We start from the raw sequence: 23,071 nt of genomic DNA on the forward strand, positions 1-23,071 counted from the left end.
CAACGAATGTTGTCTTAAGTAAGGCAAAGTCCCACATTAAACTAATAATCCAGTAGTTTACATCCCAAGATGCAACATGTATGCAATTTTGATCTGATAGGGCTTGCAGTTACTTGGGAATGGACTTATCCCAAAACTTCAAACTAGTAACTCATTCAGAAAATGTAGTTCAAATCCAGCATCTTAAGCAAGTTTAAGAATGATTATCCCTTGATGCATCATCCATGCAAGTTTGGTTCAGGCTTATAGTTTCTTGGTAATGGAAATGGTACCTCATCTGGAAAATGAAGGTCAAATCCAGCATCCGAAGCAAGTCAAGTAGTGCATCCTTAGATGTATCATCTGTGCAAGTTTGGTCAAGGTACGGCAAATGAAAACTTTGAAATGAACTTTCTCTAAAACCTTAACCTGGTCCCTCATCTGGAAAATGCAGGTTGGATGCAGCATCCAAAGCAAGTCAAGAAGTGTGCATCCTTAGATGTATCATCTATGCAAGTTTGGTCACCACAGGCCACGTATAGTTACTTTAGAATGAAGCTGTTCCAAAAACTTTAACATGGTCACTCATCCGGAAAATCTGGGTCAGATCCAGCATCTGAAGCAAGCCTAGTAGTGTGCATCCTTAGATGTATCATCATTGCAAGTTTGGTCAATAAAGGGCTTATAGTTACTTTAGAATGAAGCTGCTCCAAAAACTTTAACCTGGTCACTCATCTGCAAAATGTAGGTCAGATCCAGCATCTGAAGCAAGCCTAATAGTGTGCATCCTTAGATGTATTATCCTTGCAGGTTTGGTCAACATAGGGCTTATAGTTACTTGGAAATGAGACCTGCTCCAAAACCTTTAATCTGCTCCAAAAACCTTAACCTGCTCTAAAAACATTAACCTATCCATTCCTTAGCTGAAATTCAATATCTGAAACCTTGACTGGAACAATGAAACACAATAGAAGCATCTTTCATGCATCTCTGATTTATGAAGGGCATAGAAGTACTTAAACAAAAAACTGCTCCATAAACTTTAACCTGAGACTCCGATGGTATAACGTAAGCTCCCTCCAACTTCGTTGAGGTGAGCTAAAAATTATATCCCCAAATCTTCGATTACGGGTGCATAAAAAATAAAAGGTATAACAAAACATTTATTGCCTAATGGCCTCAAGCTGACAGTTTGGTTCTTGGGTCATACAAAAAGCACCTCGAACCCAGTCAATAAATGAAATATGGAGATAACTAACAGTATTCAAGCTATAAGTCCATTTAAACAATACAATCAGGAGCAGAGCAAACATGGACCTCCAAAAACATCAGGTGTGATCAGGTGCCATGGAGGAGTGAGCATCTCCTGGTGACAGGTCCACCCACCATGTGCTCCTTGTCATGATCAGGAAAATCCATAGACATAAAGGCCTAACAAATAGTATGAAAAACGTCAGTCAGCATTTGACTTAATGATATGTTGTATTTGCCAACAAGGTCATTGTATCTACCGTAAAACTTGCGAAATGATGACTTCAAACGGGAATATTGATATCCTTGTTTCATCAACTTGTGTGTCAATAGTTTGCCTTGTTTCAGAAATTGTCCATGTGTAAGAGCATGCTCTTGCGTATCAAATCAACTGGAGAACAAAACATCACATGCAGGTGATAAGGGAATATTGCTATATAAGGGAAGTTGACGATTGAAAAATTGAAGTCATCACGTTTATCATAAAGCTTTGTTGTTAGATTACCATTAGTCTTTTTCTAGCAAAATATCAAAATATGAAACAGATGTGTCAGACTCTGTGGTATCATTTACATGTATTTCAAGCTCACTGGGATATATCAAGTCAACAAATGAATGGAAGTAACTATTGTTAATTGATAATACATCATCGATATATCTATTGATTGATTGTATGTTGTTTAACGTCCCTCTCGAGAATTTTTCACTCATATGGAGACGCCACCACTTGCAGGTGGAGAGCTTCAAATTTTGTCCTATACTCGGCACTTACGGCCATTGAGCAGTGAGGGATCTTTTTCGTGCCAGCACCTACTGCGACACGGGACCTCGGTTTATACGGTCTCATCCGAAGGACCGGTCTCCACGTCCCACAGTGGGATTCGAACCCGCGACGTAAGGATCAACTCCTTACTTCGCGACTCTAGAGCAGACGCTCTAACCACTGCGCCACGCGGGCGACCATCGATATATCTAAATGTCAAGTTAAAGGCCACAGAAGTTTTTGAATAAATTCAGCTTCATATGAATACAAAAATAGGTCTGCTAATAAGGGGGCACAATTGGTATCCATGGGAATTCCAACAGATTGCTGGAAGACTGATACTGATAGATGAAGATCTGTTGCCCCCCAAAAAGAAAAATAGGATGATCAAATCATAAAGTAGATCTATTAACTTGCCCTGTTATTGCCCCAATTGTCACTATCACCTAGCAGACTAAACAGGACAACAGTGCATAAGCACTATTAGTAAACCCATCTCATTTCCACTCACAATGGCCTCCCTTGGACTTTGAAGAACATTTAATGTACAAACATAAAATATTTTGTCTCATTTTTTTTAATCTACCCTTTATTTACAAGTCCTCCTGACCATTAAAAACTATGAAAGTACTTTTTGTATTATACAACAAAAAATCTTGTATAATTTTTTCATTCAAATGACCTTTCAATTAATTATTTAATTACAGAGACTAATAATCATTGGTGAAAAGCAAAGGGGAATATTAACTTCTCTCAGTAGATTACAAATCAGTACAGCCCTACACAACACCAGAACACTTAACCAAGTGGTCAAGAATGTCACAAATCTGGTACAAAATACCCTTGCTTATTACAATATTTAGTTTATCTGCCTCCTAAATGCCCTGGAGCAGAGGAGATTTTCAAAACATTAATGCATTTTCACATTCTACACTGTCCTTCCCTTACACTAGAACTCCTAAACTGAATAATCAAGAGAGTCCCACTCTACCACAGAACCCCTGAACCAGAGGCCATGGATTCACAATTTCAGATTAGGCACCCTTGCTTATCATATAAGTAATTATGCACTTAGTTTATCTGCTAAATACCCAGGAGCAGAGAAAATTTTCAAAGAATTAATGTATTTTCCCTATACATGTATAATCAACAGAGCCCCACCATAACCCTGCCCCAGGGGCAATAAATTCACAATTTTGCAATCATAACTATGCACTAAATTTGTTTGCTTCATACCCAGAGGCAGGGAAGTTTTCTAAAGATTTTGTGTATTTTTCACTATCTGATCAATAGAGCCCCACCCCAACACCAGAACCCCTGACCCGGGGGCCATAAAATTTCAAAATTTTGGAAGAAGTACACATTCTCATCAGAACCATGTACTTAGTTTATTTGCTAAATACCCAGGAGCAGCAGGTAATTTTATAAAAAGGCACCATTGTTAAATATAACCATATGCTTAGTTTATTTGCTAAATACCCAGGAGCAGAGAAGATTTTCATAGAATTAATGCACTTTCACAAAATTCTTGGGAAATGTTATATATTACTGAGGAACATATCATCCATCTGACCTAATGGTTACACTTTTAATTAATGTAAATGAAACAGTCCCAAGGAAAGTCAGATACTAAAAAATCAACCACAGAAATGCAAATGTTGAAATTACATAGTACTCCAAACCCATTGATATCAATTTCTTGACCAAAATTGGTCAAAATGGAAGATGTCCTAGACTTATACTTTTGACCTTCAAAATGCTCTTGATTTTGTAGAGACTATCCTCATATTAAACTATAAGCAAAATTATTTATCCATTTTCATAAATCATATACTATTTTTAATCTGCAATACTGACCTTGACCTTTTAATTATTGCCTTAAGGATATCCGCTCCTCAGCCAGGAAGGATAACTCTTAAAATTATTATTTTATTTAAAAAGTCGCAAAATTAAGCTCGAAATTGAAATCCTTTTGTGTGACAATTTTCTTTTCATGCATCTCAATATTATTCATTGTTATACCCTTATAAAAATCTTTATATATTTATTACCAATAAAAAGTCCAACAAACTAAATGTTTTTTGCATCGGTCTAACAATTTCATTGTTGACCAGTCTGTCAGTCCAACATAAGAATTGTTAGACCGCAACATCACTGCTATGTCACAAGTAATTAGTTGTCATTCAATATCGGCGACATGGAAATAGCTGAAGTTTCAAGAGTAAGCGTATGCTATTTGAAAGATGGCGTCATGTGAAAAATTATGTTTTGTGATAAATAATTTCTGTGCTATAATAATTTTTAATTAATTTTTTCATTCTTTGTTATTGTATCATTTTCATTGATAAAGCCAAAATATTACTTATAAAGTAATTGTTTATATACTGAGTAAATCTGTTCAGAGATTTTCATTTTAGTGTTCCATCTAAAGTGTATATGGTGAAGGGTATAACAAAACAGTTATAGACTGGCAATTTTCAATTACAAAATGCATAGTGGGTGCTTTTATTCGCATGTCCTGAAAATATATTTGAGAATTGATAATTTTCTCTAAATAATCTGATTAACTATAATGATTAACCTTAAAGAAATACACTACTTTGAGAATTCAAAGACATTTTTGTATTTTCAATTACCCAACCCCTGATTTTCGGAACTACCTTAAATACATGTACATGTACTCATATTAATTTATTTAAAGAATCACATTGAAAAATAAATTCAAATACCAGATATTATCTGGAAATGAATATATCCTCATGTCATGGTGCCTTCCATTATCTTAGATATGAGTGATCTTCCTCATACGATTTATTACCTACCAAAGGTACCTGCCTCTATGATCCCCTCCCCATTAAATAATGACTCAGATACAAACATTACCCCTATCTATCCTATGCTTCTTAGTACTTACTTGTGAAACATGAACTCAACAATAGGACTCTGGCTTGCTTGCCAGGCCATCAATGGTAAAACCAAGTTGCCCTCAGCTTTATGGGGAATTTTTTTTTACTCACACTGCACAAATGGAATAGCATAAGCTTTCTGAACCTTTGGATCAAATGAGTTAAAAATGCATACAATTACAAAGGTGTTCCCTATTTTATTGACATCTGTGAAAATCATGCAACTGAAATACTGAATGCATTGGTCAAGAAATGAAAATGATGAAAAATTTATCAAAACTAATTATGGCACATTAGCTAATCACAACCTCTAAAACACTTGTAACATATAACAAATATTAACTTCATGCAAATGAGTATTAAACAGTTCTATAAATGGCTTCAGTATACAGACAAGTGGCAATATTCATTAAAACAATGTCAAACTTATTTAATATGAACAAGCTGGTATTCAGAATACTTCATCGACTGACAGGTATTGTTGCTGTGATTGTACAGTTGATAAGTTTGAATGGCACAAAAAAAACTGTTCAACTCAAATAACGAGTTTTTTTTTTTTTATGAAAAAAAAAAAAAGAATGTACTAATGAAAAATACAAACCATAAGACTTGAATTAACAAATACAAATTTCTTTGTAAAGTCATCCATGCTTAACAAAAATAAACATCATTTAGAAAGTTCTACAAATTAAACTGTAACAGCCCTTTACCACCCCCTCCTCAGAACAGGTAATCCACAAATGTAAAATTTCTAAGATCAAGTGAAACAATTTGCAGCACCTAGATATGGAGAGAATTCCTGTAGATGTTGTTTTTATCAGTGGTGGAACAACCTGATGTCAGTATGAACCATGACAATGCCATGTTGATTGCAGGCTTCTATTACATCAGCATCATTGGTGGACCCGCCCGGAACCACTATGTATTCCACACCACTCTGTCAAATATACAGTCAAACATATACACTCTATCATTCAGTCAAGGGAACTAAAATCATTCCATCTGTTTATGTACATGTACTTATTTTAATTGGAGTCACATAATGTCACCTTTGGCACAACCTTTTTGGCACTAATGTAGTATAACTGATATAAAAGGATTTTACATGGATGTAAAACATAACAAGAGGCCCAGGGGACACATCGCTCACCTGAGCACTGTGGCTAGGAAAAGAGGAAAAATCTGTTTAGTATTGAAAAGCTTAAATGCATAAGTGGTCCCAACCTACCCCTAAAAGGGAGAGGGGGGGGGGGTATGATTTGAACAAAATTAAATCTACACTAACTAAGGATGCTTACATGATTTTTTGACTAACTGTGACTTTTTTCTCTACAAGTTTGAACTTTCATTGTGGCCCCACCCTACCCCTGAAGGTCATGATTTGAACAAACTTGAATCTACACCACCTGAGGATGCTTCCATATAAATATGACCAATCATAGCTTTGCTGTTCTTGAGAAGAAGATTTTTCCTATATATTCCTACATAAAACTTTGATCGTCCATTGTGGCCCAACCCTACCCCCAGGGGTCATGATTTGAACAAACTTACATGTAAATCTACACCACCTGAGGATGCTTCCAAATAAATATGACCAATAAAAAGTTTGCTGTTCTCGAGAAGAAGATTTTTGAAGATTTTTCCTATATACTCCTATGTTAAACTTTGATCATCCATTGTGGCCCCACCCAACCCCCGGGGGTCATGATTTGAACAAACTTAAATCTACACTACCTGAGGATGCTTCCATATAAATATGACTCATCAAGGCTTTGCTGTTCTTGAGAAGAAGATTTTTCCTATATACTCCTATGTTAATTAAAACTTTAATCTTCCATTGTGGCCCCACCCTACCCCCTGGGGTCATGATTTGAACAAACTTGAACCCACATCACCTGAGGATGCTTCCATATAAATATGACTCATCATAGCTTTGCTGTTCTTGAGAAGAAGATTTTTGAAGATTTTTACTATATACTCCTATATTAATTAAAACTTTAATCTTCCATTGTGGCCCCACCCTACCCCCTGAGGTCATGATTTGAACAAACTTGAACCCACATCACCTGAGGATGCTTCCATATAAATATGACTCATCATAGCTTTGCTGTTCTTAAGAAGAAGATATTTGAAGATTTTTACTATATACACCTATGTTAAACTTTGATCGTCCATTGTTGCCCCACCCTACCCCCGGGGGGTCATGATTTGAACAAACTTATATCTACACCACCTGAGGATGCTTCCATATAAATATGACCAATCATAGCTTTGCTGTTCTTGAGAAGAAGATTTTTGAAGATTTTTCCTATATATCCCTATGTAAAACTTTGATTGTCCATTGTGGCCCCACCCTACCCCTGGGGGTCATGATTTGAACAAATCTGAGTCTACACTACCTGACAATAATTCCACATGAATTTCATCTTTCCTGGCCCATTGGTTATTGAGAAGAAGATTTTTCAATAATGCCATTAATTTTTTGCTATTTCGTAATTATCTCCCCTTGGAGGGAGGCGTGGCCCTTCATTTGAACAAACTTGAATCCCCTTCACCCAAGGATACTTTGCGCCAAGTTTGATTGAAATTGGCCCAGTAGTTCTGGAGAAGAAGATGAAAATGTGAAAAGTTTATGACAACGCCAACGACAACGACAGACAACGGACAAATTTCGATCAGAAAAGCTCACTTGAGCCTTCAGCTTAGTTGAGCTAAAAAAATCATATTAACAAATAAATGCAGAGAACTATGGTCCCCCATTTGGGGTCATATTGGTTGGAGTGCAATGATTTATGGCATATATAATGTTTACATTTTACCAAGTGTTCTTGATTTGCTTACACTGCACACATCACTAAAAACAAACAGCCAATACTGTTGAGTTCTTTTTTGCTTTCTTTATTTTCTATTCTGATTTTTCTTCATGATAGTTTTAATATCTTTTACTAAAACACCACAATTTTTTCTCTTTTCTAAAAGAACTAATTTTAGTTCATGAAGTGCAATGTCATAATTATGTCAACAAATCGTCCCGAAATTCATAGTTTTGACAATGTTCCAATAATAGATGTTTCTGAACACACCTTTCTAGTATGTATCTCTCTAAAATGCCTTTGCATCAGAGACAGGAAATTCTACCAAAACTTTTAATGGATATAAGCTTAAAAACTGTGTCCAAACTCCTTTAAAATTTTTCCTTACCTTTGTTGCACTAAAATTTGACACAAGTACAGTATCTCAAGAATGAACAAAATCAAGTAGCCTTTCACAGAGAGATTACTTACTCCTAAAACTGATTAGGAGTATTATCAAACATTATACTTGAAGGACTACATGATTTATGCATGAATTACATACCATAACTGCTCTGTCAATATTGTCCCTAAATGGAAAGAACGCATCTGAGCTCAGGGACACTCCTTTAAGCTTAGAGATCCACTCTGTTCTCTCTTCCTGTAAAATTCCAATTTGTGACAATGTAATGTGGATACAGTTTTGCACTAAGATTGTTACTGTAAGATTTTAATGTAAGCTCAAATTTAGAAAAATTACATTTATCGAGTGTATGAAAATAAATTACACATCTTCTTACTTTGGGAAAAACAAATAAATAAATAACAAAGCACATTTGATAATAAACCTTTTACTAAATTTAATCACAGCACTAGAACATACTTAAGTACTTTTTACTGCAAGGGATAAATTTATTTTATGTACCAGTCACATATTTTCTGAAGAAACGTGTCACAAGTGTATAAATTGCATTTAAGGCATACAAGGGCAATCCCAGAAATATGCATAATTTTCTTAGAAATTGTGATTCCATGTAATTTTGACGCCATGGAAAAAAGTATAATTACAGTATATGGAGTAGCAGTTTCTTAAACATCATTTAAGCTGCACCAACCTCAGAGAGAGGAGCTGGAATACACTCAAACATGGCCTCCCAAGCAGTCTTATCCATGTCCTAATTAAGACAATAATCACTGCACACAATTAATAACCAACAAAGGTAAACGATTCTCTAAATGTACCAGAACTTCACATTGTAATCCGAGAAGCCAATACTGGAATCTTAAGGACTGTAACAGCTTAAATATCCATAAGAAGCAAATATGTATGAATTACAAATACAGCAAAACACAACTATAGCAAAGTGCCAGAGACAGACGATTTTGCTTGGTTATAAACGTAATTCCTTATATCTGTTAAGTTAATCGTATATTTTAAAGCCACAGGGAATGAAAATCACTTCGCTGTAAGCATCAATTCATTATAGGCGTGTTTGCTGTAAGCGTATTTTACTGTAATGACTTTAAGCTTTAATAGTCACAATTTTTTTTATACTCAGTTTTAATCTAGAATAGTCACACCTTTCCAACAAGTCCCAAAACATACTGGTCTATAGCGTTGTTTTTCTCAGCCCGTTTAACTCCAGCTTTGAACTGCATTGTCATCACCTTTGGATGCTGTCTCAGCCACCTGTAGATTTCAATATATGACTTTAATTTTAGTTTTGAAAAATCACAGTTTTTTTTTCAAAAATATCACTCTAAAACACTCAATACAGGGTTAGAAGAAATGCATTTAAAACTCCCTACTTGTAAGGGAGATAACTTTTGCTGTGTGATAACGTACCAGTTATTGGCCTTGTCTCCTGCCAGCCTTGTACAATGTATCCTAGACTGCTGCCCTGCTCCTATTCCAATCACCTACTCAATGAAAAGGTTCAAATAATCAAATAAATAGCTTTACTAATAAATTACTTCAAAGTTATGAAATTAAGCTGAATGTTTTGTAAGTCTTCAAGACAACTCACTAGCTGGAGGCCCAAGGCTATCACATTTTGTTCTGGGCTAGTAAAATATGTGTCATTAGTACCCCAGTGGACTAGTGAATAGTTTGAAAGTCATGAATTATTTGGGGGGAAAAAAGTTTGGTGAAATAAACCAGTCAATTTGATTCATTTAGTCTCCCACTAATCACTTGAGCATTCATTATTGCAATAGCATTTAAAGCTTCTTCAATCTTGTGATTTTATCCTTGAACTTGAAACATAAATGCTTTTTGATGCATTGGTCGTACTGTGTCTAGCCTGGTCAAAATTTCCCCTGGCTACTAAATATGCCAAGTTCACAGTAGGGCTAGTGTTTTGTAAACTTTTCCATGAAGAGTGCTTTAGCTGGTGTGTAACAATGGCTAATTTATGTCACATATTTTACAAATTATCGAAAAATGCTTATACATTATCTTTTCAAGAGAGATAATCCATGTCACCCAATCTTACCTGGCCTGCCTTGGCATAACACACAGAATTGGATTGAGTGTATTTCAGAGTAATGGAGGCTACTATCAGATCTTGTTCAGCTTCTTTGTTGATCTGTGAAGTACAGAAAACAAAATAAAATCAGAAAACTCTAGTGTTCAGAGAAGCTGGAATAAACTGCAACACTCTGCTAGATGTAAATGCATTGCACAAAATGAAAAATAATGAAATTAATTAAATTTCCGTCATTTTATCATATGACATGAACGATTTATTGGAATAATATTTAAACAATAAAATGCTTTCTCTGTTTTTTAATGTGGGAATTAATGGTTGTAGCTATTGCAGAAAAAAAATGCATTATGTTTATTTTTTCTGCAATGGTTGTAACATTTAAACCCATATTAACAAAGAAAGACATTTTATTGTTTATATTTACATCTGCATAAAAATTGTATAAAGTCTAAGGTTTAAATACTTTAAATATTGTATTACTGATTAATATATCATTGTTTCTTTCACAGATTGAAAAGCGCACTGCAAAAATATATTTCATACAGCTGGCCTTCAAAAACCAGTTCTAACAAGTTTAGCAGTGTTAACAGATTGATGAATGGAAATAAATCTCATAAGAAATAAAAGAGAAAATATTCAGTGTAAATATTTATGTATAATGACATACCAGTTTCCTAGCTGTTACAATGTTTTTCATCATTTCACTGTTGATGACAGCCTCGTTTCTTTTTTGTTGTAACTGTAACCCAAAAACAGTCCTGGTTTCCATAGCTGGAGGTCCATACCCTGGATCAATCTAATAAAATAAACTGAGTAAGTAATCAAATGACAAAAATTAATCATTTTAGTAGAACATAGCTATTTTAACATATCAAAGATTCAAGACAATTTTCAACCTGAAGAATGCAGTATTTGCCTCCCTTTTTCTTCTTCAGAATTTCTAAGGCCTCTGGGAGGTATCCTGGGGCAATGATTCCATCAGATACCTGCAAAAAATGCAAAATGAAAGAGCTCAAGATTTTTTCAGGTTTAAAACTTACCAATGCCCTGTAAGAAATATTAATGCCAGATTTACGTCTCACCAACATATCATGTAAGATTGATAGGTACCAAAATCATTAAATGACACACTATTAACTAGAAATATGTCCACAGGACATGAATCCCCACTGAGGGTATATTAGTAATGCAACATGAAAATTTGTATTAGTGTATGAAATTTGATGAGAATATCTTGAACAGTTTCTTTAAAATTGAAATTGAAATCTAAAAAGTTTGATATAGATGATGAATTTTCACCAAATTATGTATAAGTGCATAAGCTTACATAAATATATCTTAAGTGGTTTCTTTAAAATTAAGCAAAATGCAAATTTAAGAAAAGTGAGGTCAAGGTCCCAGAAAAGTTCAAGGTCATACATTTTTGATGCAGTTGAATAGTTCTCATTAATACATTTCAGCATATTAAGTTTGATAAAAATATTTTGAATGGTTTATTTAGAACTGAGCTAAACACTAACTTAAAATAAATTAAGTTAAAGTCAAAGGAAAGGTCAAGGTCAAAAAATGTTGATGCAGCTGAAAAGGTTACATAAATATGTATTTGCATATGAAGTTTGATAAAAATATTATGAATGGTTTCTTTAAAACTGAGTTAAACACAAATTGAGAAAAGTGAGGTCAAGGTTAAAAAATACTGATGCAGTTGAATAGCTTACACCAGCATGTATCAGCATATAAAGTTTGACACCAATTTAAAAAAAGTGAGGTCAAGGTCAAAGGAAAGGTCAAAGTCAAAAATTGTTGATGCAGTTAAAAGGTTACATTAGTATGTATTAGCATATGAAGTTTGATAAAAATATTAAGAATGGTTTCTTTAAAACTGAGCTAAACAATAATTTAAGAAAAGTGAGGTCAAGGTCAAAAGAAAGGTCAAGGTCAAAAAATGTTGATGCAGTTGAATAGCTTACATCAGTATGTATCAACATATGAAGCTTGATTACACTATCTTGAATGGTATCTTTAAAACTGAGCTAAACACTATTTAAGAAAAGTGAGGTCAAGGTCAAAGGAAAGGTCAAGGTCAAAAAATGTTAATGCAGTTGCATAGCTCTCATCAATATCTATCAGCATATGAAGTTTGATAAAAATATCTTGGATAGTTTCTTTGAAACTGAGCTTTGAACAGAGCTGAATGCAAAGTGTGACGGAAGGACAGACGGAAGGACGGAAGATGGACATGACAAACACTATATGCCCCGGCCAAATTCATAAAAATGTGTTATTTTCAAACACTAGTAGACAATGAAATACCATTAGAAGTGAAAGGTGAAGTTACCTCTCTTGAGATTATTTTAGCAGTGGGTACATCACAGGGGTCTGAGAGCGAAATGAAATCTCCAAAGGAAGACATCCTATCAGCTCCTTAAGTAAAACTTGCAATCTCAATTTAAAGCCAACAGAGTTTTTAAATTCTTAAGATCAGACACACTGGGTAAAGCAGCCTGTATTTCCACAATAATGTATGACAACAAACACTCTAAGACTTGTCAATCTTCAAACAGAAATGAACATTGTGAAAAAGATAAGACTGCTAAGCTTACCCCGAGCCCTTGCGTAGGCTTCTGCTAAGGGAGATAAATCCTCCAGGTCCTCCACCATGCACACTTTTCTGTCAGCCTCTGACATTCCTTGGCCACCAACAGCAGCACCTATCAAGAAGTCAGGTTTAATTAAGCACCAAATTTTTTTTTCAGAGAAAACCTAGACAGTAGAGCATCAGACCTATATAAACCTAAATACCTTCTACACAGACTTGAAATGTTCCTGAATATTAAAATTTTGAGAGAAAAAAAAATTTTATGCCCCCGTAATCTTTGATTAGAGATTCGGGGGCATATAGTTTTTGCCCTGTCCGTCCGTCTGTCTGTCTGTCTGTTTGTCCGCAAAAACTTTAACCTTGCCCATAACTTTTGATTGGTTGGAGCTATGGCTTGTATATTTCACATGTGTATTCCTTGTGACAAGACCTTTCTTTGGGTACCATCATATTTGACCTTTTGACCTGACCTTGGAGTTTGACCCACTTTTGCAAAAATTTTTTGAGACTTTTACCTTGGCCACAACTTTTGAACAGTTGGAGCTTAGGCTTTCACACTTCACATGTGTATTTCTTGTGACAAGACCTTTTTTTGAGTACCAACATCTTTGACCCTTGACCTTAACCTTGGAGTTTGACCTACTGTTGATGAAACTTTAACCTTGGCCATAATTTTTAAACAGTTTGTACTAGGTCTTTTATACTTCACATGTGTACTCCTTGTGAAAATACCTTTCTTTGGATACAAACAACTTTGACCTTTTGACCTTGGAGTTTGACCTACTTCAATTTTGAAAATTTTTAATCTTGACCATAACTTTTGATTAGTTAATGCCAGGGTTTTCATACCTCACATATGCATTTCCTGTGGGAAGACTTTTCTTTAGATACCAACAACTTTGACCCTTTGACCTTGACTTTGGAGTTTGACTTACTTTTGAAAAACTTTACCCTTCGCCATAACTTTTGAACAGTTGGTGTTAAGTTTTTCATACTTCGCATATGCATTCTTTGTGACAAGACCTTTCTTTAGATACCAACAACTTTGACCATTTGACCTTGAACTTGGAGTTTGACCTACTTTTGAAAAACTTTAACCTGGCCATAACTTTTGAACAGTTGGTGTTAGGGCTTTCACACTTCACATGTATATTCCTTGTGACAAGACCTTCCTTAGGATACCAACAATTTTTGCATTGACCTTAACCTTGGAGTTTGACCTATTTTAAAAAATTTGAACCTTGGCCATAACATTTGAATGTTTGGTTCTACGGCTTTCACATTTCATGATCAGGTGTATCACTTGTGACAAGACCTTCCCTTGGGCACCATTTGACCTTGACCTTGCCGTTTTACTTAATTTGAAAAAACTTTAACCTTCGCCATAAATTTTCAATGATTTGTACTAGGGCTTTCATCTTTCACAGGTATATTTCTTGAGACAAGACCTTTCTTTGGGTACCAACATTTTTGATTTCTTTACCTGGAGTTTGACTTGCATTTGAGAAACTTTAACCTTCGCCATAAGCTGCCACACAGGGGCATCAGTGTTTCACAAACACATCTTGTTAATTATCAATTTTAAAGATCTTTTTAAAGGTATGTCCAGCAATAAGAAAGACTACCTGCTGGGCTGACATGTTTAAAGGATGTGGCTGCTGGTTTTCCTAATGCTGCCTTCAGCTCTCTTACAAGCTGCCAACCATTTAGAGCATCCAAAAGATTGATGAACCCTGGGGATCCATTCACAACTGAAAGAAAGTATTCAAATTTATTATTTTCATTCAGATACCTTCTGATTAATTAGGAAAATGTCATGAGAGTCTAGAATTCAATGCACTTTGAAAAGACATTACAATATTTATTCAGCAGGGTTGTGTACCTCAGAGTTGGAGTTTTGATAGGTTACTCTAGTTTGTTCAAAAATAGTTGTGTACCTTTGAGTGTATTCAGAGAGTTGTGTACCTTTGAGTGGGAGTTCTGCTCATTCAGCAAACCTTGGCAGATTTCCGTACCCTACATCTAATTAGATGAAATCAGGCGAGGTGATCCGAGTGTTTTGCTATTACCAGTAAGAGTTGTGTACCTTTGAGTGTGTTCAGTAAGAATGTGTACCTTTGAGTGTGCTAAGTGGGAGCTGTGTTCAGTAAGAGTTGTGTACCTTTGATTATGTTCAGTAAGAGTTGTGTACCTTTTAGTCTGCTTAGTCATTCGGCAAACCTCAGCTGATTCCGTCACCTTCATCATTCATTAGATGAGGTACGAATCGGCCAAGGTGTGCTGAGTGTGTGCTTAGTAAGAGTTGTATACCTTTGATTATGTTCAGTAAGAGTTGTGTACCTTCGAGTGTGCTTAGTAAGAGTTGTGTACCTTTGAGTGGGAGTTCTGCTAGGTTGGTTGATATCTGCGCTGGCTTTTGATGAGGATTCATTCCATACCTCAGACTTAGTTGGGAGGTTCCAGCACTATACTGACGCCTGAAGTAGTCCGATATAGCAGTATCATAGTCAGCCGTGTGGTTAAAGGCCTGGAGCAGGAATTATTCATAGATAAATAACGAATAGTGATAAAAAATATTATCAATATCAATCAATATTTATATCGCTATTTCTTTCTAGTGAAATGTAATAAGGAAAGGACTCCCACCTTCACTGCCAACATTTTCCTAGTTTCCAGAGTTGTATCTTTACTTGGTGAATTGGACATCTCATCCAGAACCCTGTCCATGAAATAAATTCATTCTAGAATATAAACTGAAGAACAAAAAAAATGGACATAGAGGACTCTGGGTCACAGATCACAGAGACCCTCATGTGGTTCTTGCTTTGAAGTGGTGCCACCTTACGTGTTACAGTTCTCTGGGTCACAGATCACAGAGACCCTCATGTGGTTCTTGCACATGCTTTGAAGTGGTGCCCCCACTTACCTGTTATAGTCCTCTGGATCACAGATCATGGAGACCCTTGTGCGGTTCCTTGGCTTGAAGTGGTGCCCCTTACCTGTTATAGTCCTCTGGGTCACAGATCACAGAGACCCTCATGTGGTTCTTGGCTGCAGCCCTCAGTAGTGTTACCCCACCTGGAAGATTAAGTTTTTAATGTTTTACTTTTTGCTTCAATTAATTAATTAAGAAGACTATTTAGCATCAAGAATCTCTTGAAATTCAAACTTCATGGAAATAAATTCCTTTTCATGAATCATGATTTAAAAACATTTTACCAATATCAATCTGCTCTACTGCCTTTTCAATCAGAACATGTGGATCAGCTACTGTCTTGACAAAGGGGTACAGGTTACATACCACCAGTCTGTCAACAAATTATATAACAAAGATACTGGCCACTTACAAAAGGATCTTTATATCTCTGCAAAGCTATTTCAAATTTGTAAAAATACCTCATTTATTTATTACCATACTAATTTTTTGTGTGTGTGTGTAAAATCTAAATAGTAAGATAAACCACAAAACTTTTATGTGATGTTTCTTCTCCTCTGATGATTAACATGCAGTTAATTCAGTAGAGAGCTGTATTAAATATTTTCCTCATGACTATATGATCATCTTCAATACATTAGCTGTAGTTTTAGTAAAGTTAACAAACATAACCATGAATAATATACCTGATCATCTCAATGTTCTGTGTTCTCAAGTCATTTTGGTCAGAATCAGTTAACCTGGCCAAAATACCTACAAGATATAAACCTCATACATGTAGAGGGAATGCAATTCAGCACTTCATATATTCAAAATATTTTATTCATATTCAAGAAACTGTTTTATCTTCAGCATCACATTCGCAGATTTCTAAATTCTATATAGCAGTAATTGATAGTCATCTTTTATCTATTCATAAACAAAATCTTTTGATCACGCAGTGATACCAATAATTTTTTAGAATGACTTACCTTTTACATATTCATTACTATGATGAGTTTTTATTAATACATGTATTATCAATTCAAACTATGCATAACAAAATACATGTATGTCAAATGATAAGCCATTCCAAACTCACCACCATGAACTGTCGGGTGTAGGGTTTTGACCCTCCCTCCAAGCATTTCAGGAGCACCTGTGATTTCTGATACATCACTGAAAGGTAATGAACTTTTCATAAATGGTAAGCTATTAAATTAAAACTTCTTAATCAAAATCTACAAATCTACTACAGTGGAATAAGAATCTTTATAGAATTTTCATTTGCATTCCTAAGCAAGAGCAATCAGGGAATAAACTCTGTACTGGTAGAGCTACCTCATTTGAGATGAAGACTGATGTATTGATGGGTGGTCTTTCTATAACTACCTGACAGGTATCCCAGCATCCCTAATACATTTGGCTGTCCCACCTGATGCCACAAGCTTCAGACCAAGGGTAGATAACTTCTGTGCAAATTCCTTCAAGCCAGTTTTGTCTGATACACTTAAAAGAGCTGAAAAAAAATTAAAATTCAGTCAAATCTATGGGATAGGCCTTAACAATTGTCCAATTGCCTGCAACAAGTAAAATCAACATTCTCATAAGAAAATCCAAGAGGTACGATCAGCCCAATAGAACAAATGGGATTTTCTAGTGATAAAAATTTTATTATTTTATTCAAATTTTAACATCTAAAAAATAATGACAAACGAAGATAAACATAATGACTTAAACAAAGATAAACTAAAATTACATCATTCTAAGAGAATCCATACATGTAATAACTTGTATTGTTCTTGTTTAAGTTTTCAGATAGTTGAACTATAATTATGATCTATGAGAATATAAAGGTTAATATTGATCCCTGAATCTGAAGTACAAGTTTATCACAGGGTAATGTTGATCTGTTAATTATTAACATTTGGGTTTGGGTTAGGATTGGGGGGAGGGGGGCTGTATGCTTTTGCCTCCACTTCTCCTTCCTTACAGTACTTTCATTTTAATTACCCCTCAATTTAATACATCCTTACACATCTTTCTCCATCATGTTTTCATCCACATCTCTGCACTGTCACACCTTTTCACTCTCCATTTACTTCAGAATAGTACAGACTTTTTATTCCTCTGGCTGATAGAACAGGATATATCAGCTGATTTTACTTGGGGTGTATAAATAAACTTGGCTGGTAGAATAGCACATATCAGCTGATTTTTTGGGGGTGTATAGATAAACTTGGCTGGTAGAATAGCACATATCAGCTGATTTTATTTGGGATATATACTATTAAATAGAACTGGCTGAGAATATGTAGCTCAATGGTCTGAAAAAATTGGGATGGACAACCAGAGAGTTCCATGTCTTCAGAATAGTGTACCAGTGATCTATAGTAAAGGTTCCCTTTCAGAAATTCCCTGGGGAAGGTATGCTATATAGCAAAATTTCCCCAAATAATTTGCAATAAATGAAGCAAATCTTCCCCCCACTGAAGAAATACTGTATTGCAAATCTTCTCCCATATTTATATATATTATATATTATATATTATCTTTATTGCATTTCTTTCCCTCAGAATGCTTGTGATATACAAGTAGTGGTATAAATGTACTATGTGATTTGAAAAAGAAATTAACAAACATTCACAGTTAAGATTGTTAGTCCCCTACAGGAAGGGACTATAGGTTTCCTCCTCATCTGTCTGTCTGTCCCTCTGTCTGTCTGTCCCATTTGTGAGTTACAGATCAAGTTTGCATTTCTTTCCACTATGTTGATTTTTGACGGAATTAAAGTCTTTTTAATTTCAAGGGTTTTCCACACTTTTTCTAAACGCTTGCAGACAATGAGCTGATTTTTGTTATATGAGTCTACCTTGAAGAGTTAAAGATCAAGTTTGCATTTTATTCCACTTCAATGATTTTTTGAAAGAATTACGGCATTTTCAATTTTTTATGGGAACCAGATTACACTTGCCAGCTGGGAACTAGTATTGCTAATGCAATACTCTCAGAATACTTGTTCTAATAAGCTTCATTAGCAAATTTTTTTTTCAACTTAGAGAAAATGAAAAAAATGTTATATCAGTCACAAAAGAACCAAAAAACAGTTGTTAACATGCAGGCAATGTAGCAGCTTTCACATTTATGTTAAAGCCTTGGAAGGAGTCGATTGATTGGGGATTTGTGTTACAACAAAACATGATAGCCAAGTCTATAATTCTATGTCAATTCTACGGCATACCAAATTCACAAAAATTAGATAAACATAGTTTAACAGGTGATAAACTAGGTTTAAGAACCATTAACTATAATTAATGATTTGTTTACTATAGTTTTCATCTGTAAATATGGTAAAACTGTATGTAAAATATATTTAGCAAATGCTTAATATCTAAGTTTATCTGTCTGTAAATAAACGTTATCAATATATTTTGCTGTAAATAAAGATTCTCAGTTGTAAACTGTAATTTACATTTGTTAGCCATATTTAAGACTTGTTAATCAAAGTTTCACAAATCATGAAACTATATCAGATACACTATGTTAAATACATTCGTTAATTATAGATTTATATCGTAAACTGTAGTTAACTGTCACTTATACTCATAAACTATATTTAACTGTAAACTATAATTAACATTTGACAAACTATGCTTAAGAATTGAAAACCATAGTTTACATAAACTATGTCTTGTAATTGGGCAAGGATCAGCTATTTGTAAATAATAACGGCCATCACTTTTGAAATTGAAATCAAGAAGAATATAAATTTTTTGCAATTCAGAAAGTTGTATTTATACTTCTGTAATATAAAAGAGAAAGAATGAACAATTTAATCTTTTTATTTTAAGAAATAAAATTAATATTACTGAATTTGTGTAAAATTGTCCAACTTTTGCGCATGCTTATAAGAGATTTCCCAACCTATGTGTCAAAAATGCATTTTTTAAAAAAAACTTAAATTAATACTTTTTTATATATGACTATTCTAAAAGATAGATGTTTACCTTACAATTATAGATAAAAATAATTACAATTGGTTATCATTAGCCCGAGAAAAATAGCCTTGAAAATGTATAACGGACGTTACGAGTGTCGGTCAACATGATGGGTTGACTTTAAACACTGAAATGTATGTAACTGTATAGAAAATATACGAATATTTTATGTTAGGTTTAACTTAAAAGTATACTCAACAGGTGCTTTCCCATAACGTCTGCGTAAAGGATTTAAATACTAAATTATCGCAAATTTAGCAAAGGTACATAGGTGTCGGTCAAATTCGTAACGTCCGTAATCTAGGGCGTAAAATGACTTGCATATGCAATATATAGAACCAGTTCGTTTTTTCTATTAGTTTTACCACACATTTGCAGAATACGTCATCAAAAGTGACCATGATACAAAAAAAGGAGGCAAAGTGGGTGAGTTTGTATTGTCGGTCAACATTTCTTAGTAGATAACAGGCGTCACGCTAATAACTAAAAAAGATTTATATAATATTTAATGATAAAATGGACAAGCCTTGTTCTCCAATGTGTTGAAATCTATAATTTGTTATTGTTTGACACAAAAGTTAAGCAATTTTCTAGAACTATTACGATCATAGAGTTCGGCAGTTATATTTTGACTAACATAAAATATACGGATGTGACAGTTTGACAGAAAACAATGTCAAACCTTAACTTCTGAAGCACAATGACTCGATTATGAAACATAGAAATTTTATGGACATATTTTTCGCTGTTTTGATTATTAAAAAAATAATTTATTTTCTTTTCAGACGCCATGCAGTTCCTTATTGATTTTCTTGGCTGATTGCCTGTTATGATTTGACCATTCTTAATCTGTGCTGATACCAATTTTTTTTTCTTATTATGTTATTAAAGATAAAATTTTGTCAGTAAACTTCAGTTGTATGTTAACTGATTAATGAAGAACAAATAATAAATTTACTAAATAAAAATTACAAAGCCCGTAGAGAGTTAAAATGTAACTACCATGAAAAACCGTAACGGACGTTATATTGTAACATCCGTCACAGTGCTTAAAAAATTCATGAAAATACTTGCAGTAGTTTTAATTATAGTATTAGCAGAATGTTTGGATGTAGATATTTGACACACAAACTTCATTGCATGTATTAAATCATGTGTATTCTTAAGAAAACTTACGAAATGCTCTAAAAATCAGCGTCAATGTAACCTCCGTAACTAGCAAACCTTAGTTTGTCAATTTGTAAAATCCATTTTTGTCAAAAGGTCAAATATAACATCCGTTTATTAAACAGGATAAAAAATAGTTAAAGGAAGAAGTAATGTACCTTATTCTGCTTTTTTAAAATGAAAAACTAGTTTTATTTCCTCATGTAGTGAAAAAAACACCAAAACACGATTTCTTTGCAGAAAGTAAGAATGATGAAAATGCTATAGCAAGAGAATTTGACGTCACCTCCGTCACGATTAACTGTGCCTTATTTATTTTACAGATAGGTCATAAAAAGCTGTCTAATTCATTCCAAGTGAAAGTGTGTTCAGATTCATGCATGTGGTGGTTTTTTTAACGTTTCGAGAAGAGCGAAAAAACCTTCAAAATTCGCATTAACTGTGTCAACATAACGCCCGTCACTTTTTGATCACCTATATTTGGATGCGATTTTCTTAAAAAATAAAAACACAACTATCTTTTCTTTTTTAATTCATGAAGGAAGATATAAATATAGATGTTTTCAACGAGAAAAAGTGTAAAAATATTGACACAATTTTTTTCACTGTGACGGCCGTTATTATTTACAAATAGCTGATCCTTGCCCAATTGCAAGTGATTGTTTTCAGTGCTAAGTATAGTTTATACTTGTGAAACATAGATTAAGGCATTAACTACGGTTAAGGGGCTGAAATATAGATTAACATCATTAACTATAGTTTACAGGCTGTAAACTATAGTTTACGTATTGTAAACTAGAGTTAACATAGCGTAAATTATAGTTTATTGTCTATAATCTAGTTTATCAAGTGTGAAACTCTGTTTAGCTCATTTTTGTAAATATGGCATGCCATACATGAATTACCCAGAGAACTACAGTTCTGCAGCTAGTCCACTATACATATGTAGCTAGGTGTCAGGGGTCCTGCACCCCTCCCCCACTATATGTAAATTTTCATTCAGATGCTGATTGCCCCCATCCTCCCCACCCCACCCCCACTCTTTTTGCTTTAAGGTCAAATACTGGCAAATAATGAAATATTCCAGCATTTGGGGAAAAATGTACCAATATGTTAGAGAAAGGTCCTACTAACCCCCCCCCCCCCCTCGTAAATAGGATTCCGAGTTTAAGCAGTTTACTTTTTTTTAATTATTTTTTTTTTTTAGCCCCCCTCCCCACAACTTTTAAATTTGTTGCTACGGGTCTGAGGCGACATTTTTTGACAAAGTGTATTAAAAAATATCATATGCGAACAATGAAATTTTGAGACCATGTGTCAACAAGGACAATGACCTGATACCTTCTCTGTATATGAAAAGTTCAACCACGTGTGATTATAATCATTATATTATAACGTAAACATCCAAAAAATATATGTTTTTACTCAAATTAAAAAAAATTCACACAAAAGTGTTATGAAATTAGACGAAATATCACGACTTCTTTTCAAACTTACCTAAATTCCCGGAGCTGTTTGCCATGTTTCAATATTCAATATTCAAACACTGAAACCGCATGCAACCCACGTGTGAAGAAAAACACAAATCTGGTTCCCGCAAATTTTAAAGAATTTTTAACGCGAACCAGTTTTTTTCGCGTCAGAGAACTAAAGTTCCTGGAAGCTAAAGGAAAACGTAATCTAAAAGCATGTTTCAGCTTGGTCGCGGACAAAAATTCTATTTTCGCCCGACCAAAAAATAAATAAATAAATAAAAAACAAATAAAAGATAATAAAATAAAAATAGATCATTTGATACAAAAATGAATAAACAAAATAAAATAAAAACGATGGGATCCAGATGAAGAAAATTGGAATAATGGAATATTATTTTTTTTTTTTTAAATCGCGCAATAATTTAGTTTATTTTGCCTAACTTTTAAAATGATACTAAATTAAACATTGGCCAAACGTTAAACATTGACCAAAACGCATTGTGAAATATATACTAGATACAATATGATTGCGCCCATGACAAAAGGGCCTTATGGCAATTTTGCTAAAACAGAGAAATAACGTCATAAAGATATGACGTTGCAGACGGTGAGCGTCGACGCAGATTTTTTTTATCCACGTGTTTTACGTTTTGACACGTCTAGCTCACTTTTGTCGTTTTTCTCAACATTGAAATAATTATTTATTTTCATTTATATCCTTAATTCACGTCTTGATCT

At 34.2% G+C, this 23,071-nt stretch overlaps 1 protein-coding gene across 1 annotated transcript; it reads right to left on the bottom strand.

Annotated features, from left to right (window-relative positions):
- Window positions 1–5,076: 5,076 nt before the first annotated feature.
- On the bottom strand, window positions 5,077–22,394 carry LOC133190101 (bifunctional purine biosynthesis protein ATIC-like). The gene is made up of 19 exons (XM_061325571.1): window positions 22,356–22,394; window positions 17,086–17,212; window positions 16,796–16,872; window positions 16,401–16,467; window positions 15,999–16,087; window positions 15,779–15,857; window positions 15,426–15,498; window positions 15,150–15,306; window positions 14,405–14,530; window positions 12,784–12,891; window positions 12,519–12,604; window positions 11,077–11,166; window positions 10,848–10,976; window positions 10,187–10,279; window positions 9,538–9,611; window positions 9,273–9,381; window positions 8,807–8,866; window positions 8,257–8,352; window positions 5,077–5,836 (listed from the first exon to the last, which is right to left on the bottom strand). Exons 1-19 carry the CDS (start codon window positions 22,378–22,380, stop codon window positions 5,717–5,719), a joined length of 1,785 nt encoding a protein of 594 aa, XP_061181555.1. The 5' UTR covers window positions 22,381–22,394; the 3' UTR covers window positions 5,077–5,716.
- Window positions 22,395–23,071: the final 677 nt, after the last annotated feature.

The sequence above is a fragment of the Saccostrea echinata genome, unplaced genomic scaffold (genome assembly GCF_033153115.1).
Source record: "Saccostrea echinata isolate AGI-Se365-2 ecotype Australia unplaced genomic scaffold, CSIRO_AGI_Sech_v1 ptg000020l, whole genome shotgun sequence".
NCBI lineage: Eukaryota > Metazoa > Mollusca > Bivalvia > Ostreida > Ostreidae > Saccostrea > Saccostrea echinata.